The 16,347-nt window shown below is 41.6% G+C and overlaps 3 protein-coding genes across 4 annotated transcripts in view; 1 reads left to right on the top strand and 2 right to left on the bottom strand.

Annotated features, from left to right (window-relative positions):
* LOC138964244 (EEF1A lysine methyltransferase 2-like) overlaps positions 1-4,674 on the bottom strand; it is a 17,040-nt gene extending 12,366 nt beyond the window's left edge. Inside the window, exons 1-3 of one of the 2 annotated variants that reach the window (XM_070336147.1) lie at positions 4,643-4,674; positions 2,886-2,951; positions 1,475-1,592 (exon numbers count right to left, since the gene is read on the bottom strand). In XM_070336147.1, coding sequence (XP_070192248.1) covers positions 1,475-1,592; positions 2,886-2,951; positions 4,643-4,668 — 210 coding nt within the window. In that variant the 5' untranslated portion in view covers positions 4,669-4,674. Of the gene's footprint in view, positions 1-1,474; positions 1,593-2,885; positions 2,952-4,572 lie in introns of both variants that reach the window. The other variant, XM_070336146.1, reaches the window with a different exon arrangement.
* The window catches only part of LOC138964245 (uncharacterized), a 421,872-nt gene that overhangs the window by 93,509 nt on the left and 312,016 nt on the right, over positions 1-16,347 (bottom strand). The window lies entirely within an intron of this gene.
* LOC138964246 (ras-related protein Rab-7a) lies at positions 4,643-16,347 on the top strand. The gene is made up of 5 exons (XM_070336150.1): positions 4,643-4,773; positions 11,321-11,400; positions 11,838-11,964; positions 13,002-13,220; positions 14,216-16,347. The coding sequence occupies exons 2-5, from the start codon at positions 11,348-11,350 to the stop codon at positions 14,432-14,434; spliced, it is 618 nt and encodes a 205-aa protein (XP_070192251.1). The 5' UTR covers positions 4,643-4,773; positions 11,321-11,347; the 3' UTR covers positions 14,435-16,347.

Here is a 16,347-nt window from a genome sequence, read left to right as displayed (position 1 = left end):
AGAGAGAGAGAGAGAGAGAAAGACCGACCAACCGACAGACAGATAGCAGGAAAATATGGTGTTTTACCGGTAAAACTCAGTAAACCGGTTAGTAATTGGTCACTTGATAAGGAACAAAACAGCTGATAAGGGAAACTGCTCAACCAGGAAGACAGGAAGAATGTATTGTAACAGTCCGTCCCCCCCCCCGTTCAACCTCAACCTTGCTTACCATGGTAGCAAGCTCGATCTCTACCAGCCCTCCTCCAGCCCCCAGTTCAAAACAATGAAAGGGTGAATAAGGAAGAGGAAACTATTACATTTGGTGAGGTAACACAGTAGAAGTGCCCTTTCATTTTACTTTTCTGCTAATTATCTTAGATATATTAACATAATTATTTAGCTAGTGTATTATTGTTCTGCAAGCAATGTCTCAGAATGGCGTGCTGCAGAGTAGGTAATCTTTCTTACATTTTCTGGTACTGGACAGCCATTACATAACTATTTCATGATGCCAGCTGTTGGAGCTATAAGGTTAAGAGTTTTTGGATGCGTTGGTTTCTAAACAGTGGTTTCAGACTGATTCAAATAACGATGTAACATCATAAAAAGGGCAATAACGGACACAAGGCTTCCCCCTGTTTTGGCTTACCTGGGGTATATAATGCGCCTGTGCTTTTCCCTTTCAAACACATAGTGTATCCCATTGTTTAGTCCTTACGAGGCTCTTATGTTATGCCTGTATGACAGGAATATTTCTTTCAGCCTTTCAAACAGCTCTCCCACAGTCAAACATCGCATTTTGTGCTAGTTATCAGGCAGGCAGAGGTATCTCATGGTTCTGTACCACACTTAAAATGCTTCTTTAGAATCTCGATCAGTAAAGAACTGCACTGCCCCAAAAAGCCTTGAATCGGGTCTGACTGCGCATAAAGAGAGAGAGAGGGAGAGAGAGGGAGAGAGACTCTGGGTCAGCCCCGACTGACTTAGACCGAGACCGAGACTTGGCCAGCAAAAGGGAAGAGAGTTGACAATGACGCCATGAACATATGACGCATGACGTACGTAAAAACTAGTGAAGAGTGAAGAGAGATGAAGCAAAGTTTGGCCAGGCCAGACGGGCAGGGTCTTTGATGGACATAGGATACCCACTTTTTTCTGCCGTTTTTAACGACTACTTCCCAGAACTTTTGGTTTTCCAAATTTACCCTATGACACGACTGAAGTGGCAACGAACCTACTCCGCAATTTCCTTCAAAATCTGCATGTGCAGCCATTTCAGAGACTTTTGCCAACATAAACACACAGTGACAGATAAAAACCAGCTTTTTATAGTAGATGGTTACATGTATTCTGATTACAAATGAGACATCACATAAATGACTTGCAAGCAGTACACCATATCTAAATCCTGTTGACACATGATCATCAACAGAAAAAAAATCAGCATGTCATATGACTTTTGACATGACACCACTGCACATGTATCACTTACAAGTTCAAGCAACAAGGCCCCGTTGCCACATCCCAGATCAAGAACAGCGTCATCTTTGCTGACGTCATCACAATCATCCAGCCAATCCACCATTCGCTCCTGGCTGTCCTCCCCAAACCTAGCAAAAAGAGAAATAGCAATACAGTGGAACCCCCTTTTAAGACCGCCCAATTTAAGACTCCCTCCTTTATAAGACCTTGTTTTCTAAGACTTTCTGTTGTTAACCTGTGTAAAATAACCCCCAGTTTAACTTTAAGACTCCCATCTTTTTAAGACCCGGTCCAACTTCAGTCAATTTCTTAGAAGCGAGTTCAGCCAACCAAAAGTATTTCCGAGACACAAGCAATCCTTTTAACGTTATACCAGGTATATTTCAGAAAATGGAGTGTCCAGTCTTAAAATGGAGATACTTTGAACAGAACACCTAAGAAAAGTAGGAAGTCTTAAATTAGACCCGGGGTCTTATGAAAGGGGGTTTCCATGGCACCATCAAAGAACTGACACATAATCTTCTTCTGCGTTCGTGGGCTGAAACTCCCAGGTACACTCGTGTTTTTTGCACGAGTGGAATTTTACGTGTATGACCGTTTTTTACCCCGCCATTTAGGCAGCCATACGCCGTTTTTGGAGGAACTGACACATAATGATCCAGCTGGATCTCCAAACTAACTCCATGACGCTACTTGAAACCACCTCCGGCTAGGGTGCCTCGTTGACTGGGAGCTAGAGCGCGACAACCATCCATCCCTTGCGCTGGCCCTTTTCATTTTTTTTTCATTTTTTCGGTCTCTTTTTTTTCCCCCATCTAAAGTCGGCGGCAACCCCGGGAACATGCCCCTAATGGTTTTACCGTGAGGGCGTTAAACATTACTTTTCTTACTTTTCATCATCCCCATCAAAGATGCAGTCTCACTGTTAAAATGTAGCCCTGCTGTTAAGTTTGTGCATTTTCTAGCCACCATTCATCAGGTGCACTGATTTGCTTCTGCATCCTGCCAACTCCCACCCCAGTCCATAGCATGTGAGTTGAGCAAATGAGTGTGAGTCACCAACAGACTAACAAAGCAGCCACTGTCTGAACTCTAGCAAGGCACAAAACAGAAAGGTTTATATGATACTTTTTTAAAAATTTCCCCTCTGCTATTTTTTTGTCATGTGGGATTAAAATTCTTTAAAAACAAATTATAACACCGGATGTTTTCTTCATATTTCAGTGAAAACCCATGATCTAGCCAACCTTTTCTCAGCATTGTATGCAGATTATAAATACTTTTAATTTGAGTGAAAGAGAAAAATGAAAAACTTCTGGCTCTGCAGCAAGACTTTGGTCTGCTAGGTAAAAGCCATAAACAGGGTATTTTTCTGTGTTTTTTCTCTCTCTATCTCCTATTTTGCTTTACTTCAGCCTTACCATATTTCTCCAATGTCCCCAATGTCTTGAAATGTTTTGAACTCTCTGCTGTACGCCGTTTCCCAGCTGAAAAAGAGAAAGGGAAAAACTTTTTGAACGTTTCCATCTACTAAAAATGTACGTGCACTGATTAGTTTGGCTTATGCTAGGTTTGAGAGTGTGTGCTTATTAAAAAAAATTCTTCCCACACATGCATAGGTACATTTGAGGGAATACAACGCTGTGCATGTGTGTGTAAGACAAGACAAGACAAGACAAGACAAGACAAGACAAGACAAAATCTTTATTATCGAGGGTAATACTAATGCTGATGGGGTCTATGTCGACCAAAAGAGTGGGATTCCCTGTAGGTGGAGTTCCTGGAGAGGGATTCCCTGTATACAGGGAATACCACAGGATTTAGTTCCTGTAGCGTGTCGCTGATATCGCTGAAAGTCACGTGATGCTTGGCGACATCGGTAGAATTTGATGTTTTTCAATCTTTTTTGATATTTCTTAGAAATTCGAGTATGGTTTGCAAGTTTTATTGAAAAACTCCACCCTGTGGGATTCCCTGTATACAGGGAATCCCCCTCCAGGAACTCCACCTACAGGGAATCCCACTCTTTTGGTCGACATAGACCCCATCAGCAATACTAATAGATAAGCAAGAATATATATTTTTTTACATCCAGCCCTCGCCCTAATATAGGGTCAACAGGAACAGAAAACAATATAATCAAAGAACTATCACATCAAACCTAACACATTATAACTGTATATACAAATACACATTTAAAAATAAATTGTCATACTGCATTTTAAGTACAATTTTCAATGATAAAAAGTGTCAATTTTACATCTTAATATAGATCTGCATATTATTATAATTTTGTTTAACATGCACATACATGTACATTTTAAATAAATTGATGAACCATTCAGCACATGTTTAGTTGCATTATGTGTGACATATAATTTTGTTTGAAGCTGTATGTGTTTGTTTTATGTTTTAAGAAAAATAGGCAGTGAGTTCCATAGGACCGCACCCAAATAAGAGAGAATAAGTAAGAGATCAATCAAATCAAATCAAATCAAATTTTATTTTACGAGGGTTGTGGCATAAGCAATATAAACGAGCTTCTTTACAACCAGCCCTCGCCCAGAGAGGGACTATTCTAATAATAGGTGGACAGCTGATGAAGGAGTCAAAATGTCCATTGTCCAGAGAGAGAGAGAGAGGGGGGGGGGGGGGGGGGGAGAGAGAAGAGTAACATTGGGGGGGGGGGGAGAGAGAAGAGTAACATTGATCACAAGATCTGTTGGGGAAAAAAATCGCCTTTTTTCACTTTTTATTAAGTAATAAGTTTGTTGGCAAGTTGCGTAAACTGTTGTACAAAAGTTACTCGTTGCTGATTCAGTGATTGTTTGATCGTGTTGTCCATGTGTTGTCCATGGTAGTGGAAGGCGACAGGGTGCGACCAAATCGCCCGTGCACATGATATACCGTACTGCTCTCCGTCATCAGCTGTCCACCTATTATCAGACACAGTCACACACATGTCACCTCGTCTTTGTTACGCATAGTGACTGCACGTGACATGTCTCGTGTACCTAACGTCTGTGCACCCTCTCGACAACGGACATTTTGACACGGGGTGATATAAAGGGCCAATGATTTAGTGCTTGAATAATAAGTCAGGCTTACTACTGCTTTGTTCCAAGTTGTGAAGACTCGAAATCAGAAGTTTCGTTTGCTTTTTCCATGGTTGACTTACCGGAAGTTTATATCTCTGGTGTGCATGATGGGAACATGACGTAAGCGATCACGGGATTTAGCGCCATATTGAGGGTGTTTAGGGTTCTGATGGTCAGTACCTATACCAACACACTGCTGAAGAAGGTTGCGGTATGTATGGCATTTTACATGTGTTTTAGCTGCAAAAGTACTTTCTTTAGTCCTACTGCTTATTTTTCAGACGTATACGTCATCAAACAGCTTGATTCCGTGGACAGTAACGCAGCCCACTGCAAGGAAACGACAGAAAATATCGTGAAAAAAGAGTGCGCACATATCAGAACTCATCATTATTTTAGAAGTCAAAATACAGCACTACGTTGTGTCTGTGATGTCTTTTTGTTGTAGTACAGTGTATTCTCAGTCAGTTATGTAGGATACATTTGGTTGTTACTGTTATTTTTAGTAACCTTTTGACGAAAAGCCGTTAGCGACAGTGGTTTTCAATGACTTGTCTGTGCAGAGATCGTATCTCCAGTCACACCCCTTTATTTCTTTCTTTGTTTATGTTGTGCTGTTTGCGTATTTGTGGTAAACACCATCATCCCTCCATGTTCACTACGGACGGTCGCATTTATTTATGATAATATTAAAACCAGGTTATGCCAGTTAAAACTAAAGAGGAAAGTACGGTTTGTAAACACTAAACGTGTTCTTTACTGTAGCTGTAATGCAAGAAATGGAATAAGAATTAACTAGGTTAAGTATCCAGGTTTCCCAATTGCTTCGTTTCCGGCCGATTTATGTGGAGCACGTGATGCCCACAAAAAATATTGGCGGTCTAGAAGTGTCGTCTGCGCAATGATCGCGGCGGCTTTCTTGACCGCCAAGGACGACCGCGCACGTTGTGAGACGTCATTCGTTAGACCTCAATTGGCCCAAAAGGCCTGCTATTTCAACAAAGACATCTTGGTGGAATCAGGGGTCGAGGATTCTCACTATATAGTATATTTAACTTATAAGTGTGGTATGGCATATTTGTCATGATCTGTTACTAATAGTAATACTTTCAGTCTCAAAATTTGTCAGTGATACTGATACAGGATAGTGTGTAGTGCTAGTAGTAGTAGTGATATCATTGTTTCCTGTAGACTCTGTTCTTCTTCTTCTTGGCGTTCGCAGAGGTTACACAATCAGTCCAGCACTGGTGATAAATGTTGTCGTTTTCTCCAACTCCTGTCGACTGCCGTATAGTTTGGTCTGCAAGGGAGTTGGTGACGGCCACACTTCTTTTCGTTCCTCATCTAGTAAGGGACATCGCTGTAAGATGTGTTCCGCTGTTTGGTCCTCTTGACCGCAGGCACAGGTTGGTGATGGGGCCAGCTTGAACTTTCGGTTCATGTGAGCATTGAGCCTGTTGTGGCCAGTACGCTGCCTGATGAGGTTGACTTGCTGCTCTCTGGACATTGTGTGGTAGTCATCTCTGTTTGTCCTTGGCCTCATCAATGCCTTGATGATTGTCTTCTGCTCACTAAAGCTGACACTGTTTTCAGGTTGGTCTTCCACGGCTCCTTCTTTTGCCAGCTCATCTGCCCTTTCATTTCCTGGTATCCCACAGTGTGCTGGTATCCACTGGAGGACAACTCTTCTGGTTTGTCTGACCATCTGTAATGCTTTGGCCAGCTGTGGGAGTTTGTCGTTCTCTAGGGCCTGAAGGACTGAAAGGGCGTCCGAGAGGAAGACAACTTGGTAGCAAGGGTCTGCGGAGTCCTGAACGAAGGAGGCGGCCTGCATGAGAGCTTCTGCTTCTGCTTTATAGTTTGTGCAGTGTTTGCCAGTGGCAACGCTGGATGTAGCTGTATGTCCCCCAGGGAACTGGATGAGAATGCCTGCACCTCCATTGAGCACGGCGTTAGTTGCTGATCCATCGGTGTATACATGGATCCACGCCTCTTTTGGGTACTGTTCGTCGATCAGGGCTAAGGTGAGTGCCTGTCGAGCTGTGTCATTCTGATCTTCTCCTGAGGTAACATGTGGAACACTGGTGCAGATCTGGATGCCTGGTTTCTCTGTTGCCTTGGGGGTTTCCTCTTCTTCTTGAGTCAGAGGTAGAGTGTTCTGTGGAAGGACTTCCCTGTACTGTCGAGAAAGTCTCTTGCTCTCGTGTACAAAACTGCTCCGTTTAAGCCGGTTCTTGGTGAGGTTGCTCAGTCTGTGCTTCATGGGGTGGTCGGGTAGGCACTTGAGCTTCTCGGCCTGTACCATAGTCTTGGCTTCTCTTCTCTGACAGAGGGGTTGGATGGTGGTAAGCTTCTCCATTTCCTTGATGGGCGTGGATTTCATTGCACCGGTGATGAGTCGGAGGGCCTGGTTTTGCACACGGTCAAGGCTCTGCAGGTTTGTCTTGGCTGAGGTTGACCACGCTGTGGAGCCGTACTCGAGGTGGGGTCTGATTGTTCCCTGGTATACTGTCTTCAGTATCTTCTCGTTCGCTCCCCAGGTGGTACCTGCCAGCTTCCTGAGTATGGCTAGCTTGCGCCGGGCCTTTGTCTCTGCCTGTGCAATGTGTGGTTTCCAGGTCTGCCGTCTATCAAAAGTGACACCAAGGTACGTTGCTTCTTCATCCTCTCTCAGAGGAGTTCCACCAAGCCTAATGGTTCCGGCTTTCTGCTTTGGCGACAGTGTGAATAGGGTGGTGGGGGATTTCTCCTTGTTGATGGAGACGCACCAATCTTCTGCCCATGCGTTCAGCCTATCTGCCGCTTGCTGCATTCTGTAGGTGGCAGTAGGTGTAGACTCTGTTAAGGAGTTAACTCTCCCTGCAAAGACGTAAACTTGTACAGGCAAAAGTGTATGTAATTCTGCTTTGAGGTAAATATCAATACTATCATTATTAATAATAATATTGATGTAATTATGAACCTGACCACAATCACATTCCTGCCTTTCGTTTCTAGCAGTTGTACTTGCACTACAGTGAACAGAAGTTGAATTCCAAATTTTATTACAAGGACATGAGACTTTTAGAGTGTGTTGCACTTACAGAACGACGTACTTCGACTGCTTAAGTGCTCCTGAATGATTCGGAAGAAACAACAGATTGCGAAGGAACATTTTCAAAACATTGACGGAAGGGTAACAGTAACACTTGGCTTCAATACGATAACGGAATTATGTTTTGTGAGGTATGTAAAAAATAAAAAAACTTTAAAAGGCTAGAGGTTCTGGAAATAGTTTAACTACCACATTAATTACCATTTGACAATCAGCAACTGTAAGGACACTTTACACATATGTGAAGGGAATATAACGGCACCATTTTGCATCTTTGGTCAAAAATATGTACCTTTTGCCCTCTTGGCTCTTTGCCTTCGACTGTCCCATCGGAATTTGGCTGAGGGGAACAAATGTCCCACTGCCTTTTTCTCCCAGGCTGAACCCAGTAACACTAACAGTGTATTATTACTGTCTCTCCCTGACCTGTCTTTTGCCCTTTATGACTTCCATGAGATCTAGATCAGATGCAATTGTGTGGTCGACTCCCTTTGCATTCTCTCTCAAGTTGACCTGAATGACTACAGGTGTCCAGTTTGTCATCTGTTTTCTCTTTAGCACTGTGTGTGTCTTCAACTGCAAGTGACCAGTAGACAATTGTCATTTTTGGCAAAGCACTGTGATGGAAAGAAGACACTGATAGATGCGTAAATGGCAAGACAGTGTGTGCTATGACGCCTATGTGACTGAACGTGTGAGTGTATCATGAAGCAGAATCCGTCCATCAATATCAGTTTTTTGTGTGTGCAATTCATTGTAAAGCATGACAGATGCAATGGCCTATTGGATAAGATGCCGGCCTCCGAAGCAGTAGGTTGTGGGTTGGAATCCCAGCCATGTCTGGAGGGTTGAGTGGTGATTTTTTTTGATCTCCCAGGTCAACATAATGTGCAGGACTGCTAGTTATCCCCATTCGTGTGTACACGCAAGCACAAGACCAAGTGCGCAAGAAAATAATCTGTAACCCATGTCAGTTGTCATTGTCAGTGTCAAGTTCAGTTGGTTATAGAAACATGAATTTATCGAGCTTGCATCCCTCGAAAGCGGCGTATGGCTGCCTAAATTGCGGGATAAAGGCGGTCATACACGTAAAAGCCATGAGTTTTAGCCCATGTACGAAGAAGAAGAAATTGTAAAGCATGATTGCTTGAGCTTTACAGTGGTGTTCTCGATCAAAACGACAGCACTGTCAACCATGGTCATGTTGTCAACAAAGTCATGGTGGATATCAAGGGTTTTAACTTGTTGGCTAACTTTTCGTCTTGCAAGAGTGGGACTGATGGTCAGTGGAAAAGATTGGATGCTTTGGAGAAAAAACAAGCACAAAAAAAACCGTGCTCAACCCTGTGAGTGTGACAGTGGTGTGTGGTTCAAGGTGGTTGTCTACATTTTTGCTTTTTTTCCAATAATCTTATGGTTAGATTTCGCTAAAAAGTTATGTCAGATGATGAATGAACCATGGGGAAAAAAGTTATAGAAAAAAATATATGTAAAAAAAGATTTCATTTTTGGGTAGCGTGACTCGCGCTTCCAATATTTTGTTTTCTGTTTGCTGAGAACATGTGCTTTGCCTAAAAATACTGACCAATCAAATTCATGTCACTATGCTTATAGCCACGCCCAAACAAGTGCAGCAACAGTTTGACACTGGAGCGCTGTCCACGCTTTTTTTTAAATGCACGAAATGCACAGGATTTGAGAGGAGTTTTGCGCTTGGCATTTTCCAAATAAGGATATCCTACTATGAGTACTACGCTGGAATACTACAATGAATTTTCAAACGGTTACACTGGCTTCGTCTTTCCTGATCAAAAGGGGGTGTATTAAAGATATTTGTAGATAATAGACTCTGCATTTTAATGGTCAAATGGCAATTTCGGTATGAAAATGTAGACAAGGACCTTTAAGGACCATTATAATCAATATCACTATCAGTTTGTTAGTTTTGTTTGCCCCAAATAGTGCAGAAAGTACTGAATCATGAACTTAGCATTTGATTGTGTGGTGGTGGCTGACTGGTTTCAAACGTGAATTTTACAAAGGTGACTTAAAGTCTTCAAAATAAACATTGACTCTCTTTTGTTCTTGCTTTCTTCAGTGGTGCTACTGCTATGTTTAAATGCTCTGCTGAGAAGACTTAGTTTGAAACCTCATTGCTAGGTCTTTGGCATCTAATGCTGCCGAAAAGAACAAAAACACCAAGCGCCTGCCTTTTCTTTTCCTTTCCTTTCCTATGCTAATATAACTACCTTGAAGAATGAACATGGACTATGTATTAACTCTGTCTATGTAATAAAGTAGACAGTACAATATTAATTATGTGCTTTTTTGGTCTACATGGTGATAACTCTGGATAGTTGTGGGAGTTTGAATGGCCTTGAATCAGTCCAAGGCAACAATGTCATCAGAGGGGCAACACTTCCTTAACCCATAGCAGATATGAGATTGGCAGTTTTCCCATAATTTATGGTTGTCTGGGTGATAGATATGATGCTCTAACTCTTTGTGTAAGAATGAGATACAGTAAGTGCAAAGCACTCTATTAGTGTCCGTTTTCATTGCTTCTACCACATCACATTCACAGTGGTCTGCCTGATTATTCTCACACTTACACATGCTATCATGAAAACATATAGGTAACTAAACCTAGAACCTTTGCACCTGTGGAAGGTTTGTTTTATCACCTGACAAAGGGTCAAAAGATGTCAGCATAGAATTCAGGGCTAGATGTAGGACAGTGGCTGGTCAGTGTTTGTGTCCTATTTGGGCTGTTTAAGGGATTTCACAATAAGCTTTTTGGTCAAGAGTTTAAAAGTAAAAGTGTGAAGACATAGACATAGACAAGAGAGGAATTCCTTTTAAATTGATTGACAACCTGTAACTTTGCTGCCGAAGACTGTGTGTGTGTATAGACTTGTGTTGTTGAAACTCTAGCATGGCAGGCGGGAAGTTTAACTTTATTTTCCCTTAACAGTATAAGGGAAGGGGTATCTAATTTAGGGTTAATCTGATGTAGCAGGCTATTCATTCCCTTGACACATGGTCCCACACCTGATAGTGATAGTGAGAACCAACAGTGATAGTGATAGGACAAGTTCCCTCAGTACATGTATTCCCTTTCCAGTGGAAAGTGGAACCTCTCTTTCAAACCCCTAGTTTTTCACATTTTTCGCTAGTAAATTTGTAGATTTACAGTACTTGCATTTTAAAGCTCCCTCGCTTTTTTAAGACCTGATTAAACTGTAGTATCAAGTATGTGTGAGCAGATGTAAGCTGTAAAACATTAACTTACTTTGGAGGTATTTTGGCTAGTTGAAGGGCAGTGGGGAGAGTGAGTGGACCAAAGATTGTTGTAACCATTAATTTTGACAGATCAACATTGCGCGAGTCGGATAAGTATTATGGATACAAGAAGAAGAACAGTTGACATGATATTACAGGGTACAAACAGTTCTACTCAAAAACCCGGCTCGGGGAAAACAATAGGTGGCCATGTGCACAAAGCCACATTGTAAAACCTTCCATGTTTTATAATTTAAATTTTTTGTGTCGTCTTTCCCAATTAAGCCTTTTTTTCCCGTGAGCGTCGAGTTTGGGGGTACAAGTGTGAGCTGTTGTTGTGACGTAGTGAGTTGTTGAGAATTCTCTTCTCTGTCTTCAACAGATCTGAGGCCTGAAACAAGTTTCCAGCATGGCATCCCGAAAGAAGGTGCTACTCAAAGTTATCATACTTGGTGACAGCGGGTAAGTTTTTCACGTGGGTTTGAGATTTGTAATTGTTTGCGGTTTGGTTCAATGGTTGTGTGTTTGTCACAGATGAAAACTATGTGGTTGTTTTACATACACATGTTGTGTTACCATTGTAAATTAAGGTTATTGTTTAATTTTTTTCCACCAGGGATTGAGTTCAAATCTGGCAGTGATTCAGAATAGAGAAACCCAGAACCACTAGTCCCTATGAAAGAGTGAGGGTCATAAATGACAATCAAAGGTCAGATTTAGAATGTCTCAGATCCTATTGAATGATGTCTATCGTATTAGTTTAAAAAAAAAGATTTTTGTTAACAATGGTACTTGGATTTTCGAATCCATGTAGATGAACTGAAGGCACTTGTTTTATCAAGAAGTCTGTATTACTTAATCAGTCCGTTAATTTTCATTACAATTTTCTTTCTTTTCAGTGTTGGCAAGACATCTCTGATGAACCAGTATGTAAACAAAAAATTCAGTAACCAGTATAAAGCCACCATCGGCGCAGATTTCCTCACAAAAGAAGTCATGGTCGACGACAGATTAGTCACAATGCAGGTATGGATTGTTTTGGTGTCTGTGGAAGTTATATTGCTGAAAAAAAGCTGTTTTGAAGCCTGAATTTACGGTAGCTAGTTAGGCACCCTAACAGACGGGCTGCCATTGTTCTTTTCGTGTGGTAGGTCGGGGGTTAGAATCCTGGCCGCATCTGGTGGGTTAAGGGTGGAGATTTTTTCCGATCTCCCAGGTCAACTTGTGTGCAGCCCTGCAAATGCCTTATTCCCCTTCATGTACACGCAAATACAAGAGCAAGTATGCACGAAAAAGATCATGTAGTCCATTTCAGGGTTTGGTGGGATATATAAACATGAAAACGTATAGCCTCCACCTTCCGAAAATTGAGTATGACTGCCGAAAGTGGCGGGGTAGCAACGGCCGTACATGTAAAAAGCCCACTCATGCCTATGCGTGCACCCGGGAGTTTCAACCCACGTGTGCAAAAGATTTGTAACTTCTGAAGGGAGATAAGAATGTTTGTCAAGATTTGAAGTAACAAGTGTGAACAGGAATGAGTTTTTTTTCTTAGAACCTTCACTTTTGTGTGGCCCATCTAAATGTAAATAGTTTCGGGGACCACCATGTAAACTGTGAAAGGAAACAAAATTGAATCGGTCCCGAATAGCCAAATGGCAGGGATGGCCAAATCGTCCGCCAGGGGCGATTAAAAAATTCGCAGAGCTACTAGAAACCGCCTGGCAACTCGCCCGGCTGGCCAATGAAAATTCTGGTTGCCATATATGGGTTTTAAAGCCATATAAACACTGCAGATCAACTGTGGTCTGTACCGGGCTAGCAAAATTTCTGCCGGGCTAGTGACTTTCTTGAAGTTACTCAACCGGCTGGTGAGTTAAAATTTTGAGATTTGGTCATCCCTGAATAGGTTGAAACTGAAAGGTAATGAAAAACTAACAACCAACTAACTTATTATGAAACTGAAAGGCCAGCTGCAGTATTGGCTGGTCCCGAGCGTGTAGTGTGCCCCTGTTTCTGAAGCATGTTACTTATGATGACTTTGCTTTTCTTGTTTCGGTCAGATATGGGACACAGCGGGCCAGGAGAGGTTCCAGAGTCTGGGTGTAGCGTTCTACCGTGGTGCTGACTGCTGCGTTCTGGTGTTCGATGTCACCATGCCAAACACCTTCCGCTCCCTCGACAGCTGGAGGGACGAGTTCCTTATCCAGGCCAGTCCGCGGGACCCTGAGAACTTCCCCTTTGTCGTCATCGGCAACAAAATTGACTTGGAAAACAGGGCTGTGAGTTTCTTGTAGCACATTGGTTTTACACTCACTGAGTCAATCTCTCTCTCTCTCTCTCTCTCTCTCTCTCTCTCTCTCTCTCTCTCTTTCGTGTCGGTGTGTTTGTTTGTTCGTACTCATAAACTAGTTTGCTATGTTTTTGTTATTAATGTTTTGTTCATTCGTCCTTTTACCCCTTTTATGAATGATGCAGAAATTGTTGTTTTACCTTGTCTATTAGGCTTTTATTAGCTAATGACAATAAAGTGTCAAAGCGTCAAGCGTCTCTCTCTCTTGTTCCTGGCTTCATAGTCAATTCAGCTGTCATCAGGAGTCATGGTTGCCATAACTTTGCGTGTGCATATGGCTACATAATTATTAGTGGTGAGCTGACCTTGGTCTGTAGTAGTGCATAATCCTGTAAGACTTAGCAATTCCTATTGTGACAACATAGTTCTATTAGTGCTGAACACACCTGTTTTGCCAGTATGTTTGAGACATAACATTTTTGTGTTGCCTACATAATTTTACTGGTCATATTTATGCTGAACAGTTAGGCCAACATATAACTTCACTAGCAGTGAATATTCCAATACTGCCATCATAGTTTTATTGGTGGTTCATAATTTCGGGCTGCCAGAATAGTTTTATTGGTGATGAATTGAGAATATTCCAAGGTTGCCATCATAACAGCAACTTTTTAAAAATGTTTTAACCAAACTGTTAAAATCTGAGAAACAAAGGAACACAAGGGCTCTAAACTATGCGACAAACAACCATCATTGTTTCATTTTGACTAATACTTCTTCTCTTTATGTTTCCCTCCATCTTTTCACCCCTTTCTGGTTCTGTGCTGTTTTTGCTTTTTGTTTTGCTTTATATTTGTTTGTTTGTGATCCCGAAGAAGCCTCCATAGGTGAAAAGTTGACGGTTTTGTGTGTGTGTGCTGTTCTTGTATTGGTGAGTGTAGGTTTCTTCTGTTTTTCAACGTCTTACTTTATTCTGTGGACCAGGTGACAGCCAAGCGGGCCCAAGGCTGGTGCAGCAGCAAAGGGGAGATCCCGTACTTTGAGACCAGCGCCAAGGAAGCCATCAACGTGGAGCAGGCCTTCCAGACCGTGGCCAAAAACGCTCTGGCACAGGAGAGCGAGGTGGAGCTCTACAATGACTTCCCCGACCAGATCAAACTGTCCAACGATCAAAACAAGCCCCGCGAAGGATGTGCATGCTAGTTTAGTTTAGGGAGGATTATTTTTCTTTCTGTTTTTATTTTGTTTTTGTTGCCCTGACTTTTTTCCCATGGCTGGTTGGGAGTGAGATTTAACGGTAAACTGTTTGGAACAAGGAAAAGTGATAGGGGTGGTTAATTTTTTGGGTTACATTGCAAAGGAAGCCTGTACTCGTCATTAAAGTGACGGTAGTCTGCTGAAGCAGCTGGTGGTTAAAAGTATGAGAATATTTCTCGGGGTAAGAGTTTTGGTCTCCTAGCGCAAACCTGCTGCTTGAACAAGTTGGCATTGTTACTGTGATTGTATTATTTTTTTTATCACTCTGTTTTTGGAAAAGTGAGAGTGACGTCAGTTTAGTTATCTTTTTTTAAGCAGGATGTGCATTTAGTGTTGCAACTTTGAAAATAAGACACTTGCTGGCATCATGTGTGTCTGCTCATTCTGTCATCTTTTGATTGCAGTTACATGCAGTTTTCTATATCCACTTGTTTTTTTAACGTTTTTGTTTTTTCAGTTCATCCCAGCATTGTTGAAATATGGCCAACTTTATCGAAATGGTTTTCTGACCACAGTGAATTCAGGGTCAAATACAAGATAAGGATATATGTGATATTTTTATTATTCAAATTACTATTATTTCATTGTTCAGTATAATTTAGTGGAGAGGGTGTGAAGGGAGTGCAGGAGTGTGTACTCCCACAAGTTTGAAATAAACTAAAACTAAAAAATATGAAGTCCAGCAGGATACCCAACTTAAAACTGTTATGGTTTTCCTTAGTCTAAACTGTCAGTGTCAGTTTGCCTGTAGGCCGAACGTGTAATCTTAACTTGTCCGTTTGTCACTAAATAACATCGGATGAAAAGATTTTTGTTTTACTTTGCTCCTGTTTGGATAAGGACGGGAGATTTGATCAACGGTGGTGTGATACTTGATTTTTGATCAGAATAATAATGGTGGGCGTCTGCTTCGCTCCAAACTACAAATTTCTTGTAATTGTTGCCATCAACCCCTGAAGGCATACAGATGTATATTTAACATGTACCATGCTGTCCTTGTAGAGTATGCATGGCGTACGAGTGAAATGTGAAAAACAAACGGTTGGTTCAAGTGTTGATGTATTGATATGGTAGAGAGGATTTTAACTGTGGCTCATTGGCATTGGTTTGAAAGCATGGAGTGCGTTTGTTCAAAGGTGCATTTGGTAGTGTTAGTCGTGTATATTAGCTACTCTTCAGTGATCAACTCAACCCACTGACTATAGTGTTCCCAGACTTGTTTTTGCGTTATTATATGATCCTCTTGTCAAGGATAAAAATGTCACCAATGTCATAGATCCATGTTCAAGAAAAAGTTCACTAAGGTCATTCCACAAAGCCATGGGGCAGAGATAGGGTCTTTGGCGGTTTCTCTTTTTCCAAAACTGGTGTGCTTTCGTTGAAGTGCAGAAGTCTGCCCGCGTTTCGATTAAGCCGGAGAAACCAACACAATCATCAAGGCAACAATTTGCCGGTGCAATTGCCGGTCAGGCTTTCATGAAACTCTAAATCCTGTTATTATGGCTGCATGAGTTATTTGGGGAATATCTACTAGACAGTGTGTTTTAGATTAATTTACTTTAGAATTTTTAAAGCTTGCTTTTTTCAGTGTCTGTGCTTTGACACAAGTATACATGAAAGTCTTGTGCCCCCCTCCCCCCCCTGTGTTTAAGGTTAATTTTTTTATGTACATACCTTTGTACATGTGATTTTGCAAATAATGTATGTGTACATTTGTGTCATCTGTCTTCATCGCATGGAAACTGGCATGAAAACGGTTTTCCGATTAAGGCATCATCATAGTTTCACATGGATACTCATTTAACTTTTTTTCTGTCTTGTACAAACCATGAAATAGAAATAAAAATCAGTTTCTGTAA

The sequence above is a fragment of the Littorina saxatilis genome, linkage group LG4 (assembly GCF_037325665.1).
Source record: "Littorina saxatilis isolate snail1 linkage group LG4, US_GU_Lsax_2.0, whole genome shotgun sequence".
Taxonomy (NCBI): domain Eukaryota; kingdom Metazoa; phylum Mollusca; class Gastropoda; order Littorinimorpha; family Littorinidae; genus Littorina; species Littorina saxatilis.
The sequence above is the reverse complement of the archived record's forward strand: the minus strand, read 5'-3'. Positions and strand labels throughout refer to the sequence as shown.

What these genes read in the sequence shown, in the direction of transcription:
- LOC138964246 (XM_070336150.1), top strand. Translation starts at nt 11,348, where the DNA reads ATGGCATCCCGAAAGAAGGTGCTACTCAAAGTTATCATACTTGGTGAC. An exon ending in ATCATACTTGGTGACAGCGG is followed by an intron (nt 11,401 to 11,837) that starts GTAAGTTTTTCA and finishes CTTTCTTTTCAG; the next exon opens with TGTTGGCAAGACATCTCTGA. An exon ending in TTGACTTGGAAAACAGGGCT is followed by an intron (nt 13,221 to 14,215) that starts GTGAGTTTCTTG and finishes TCTGTGGACCAG; the next exon opens with GTGACAGCCAAGCGGGCCCA.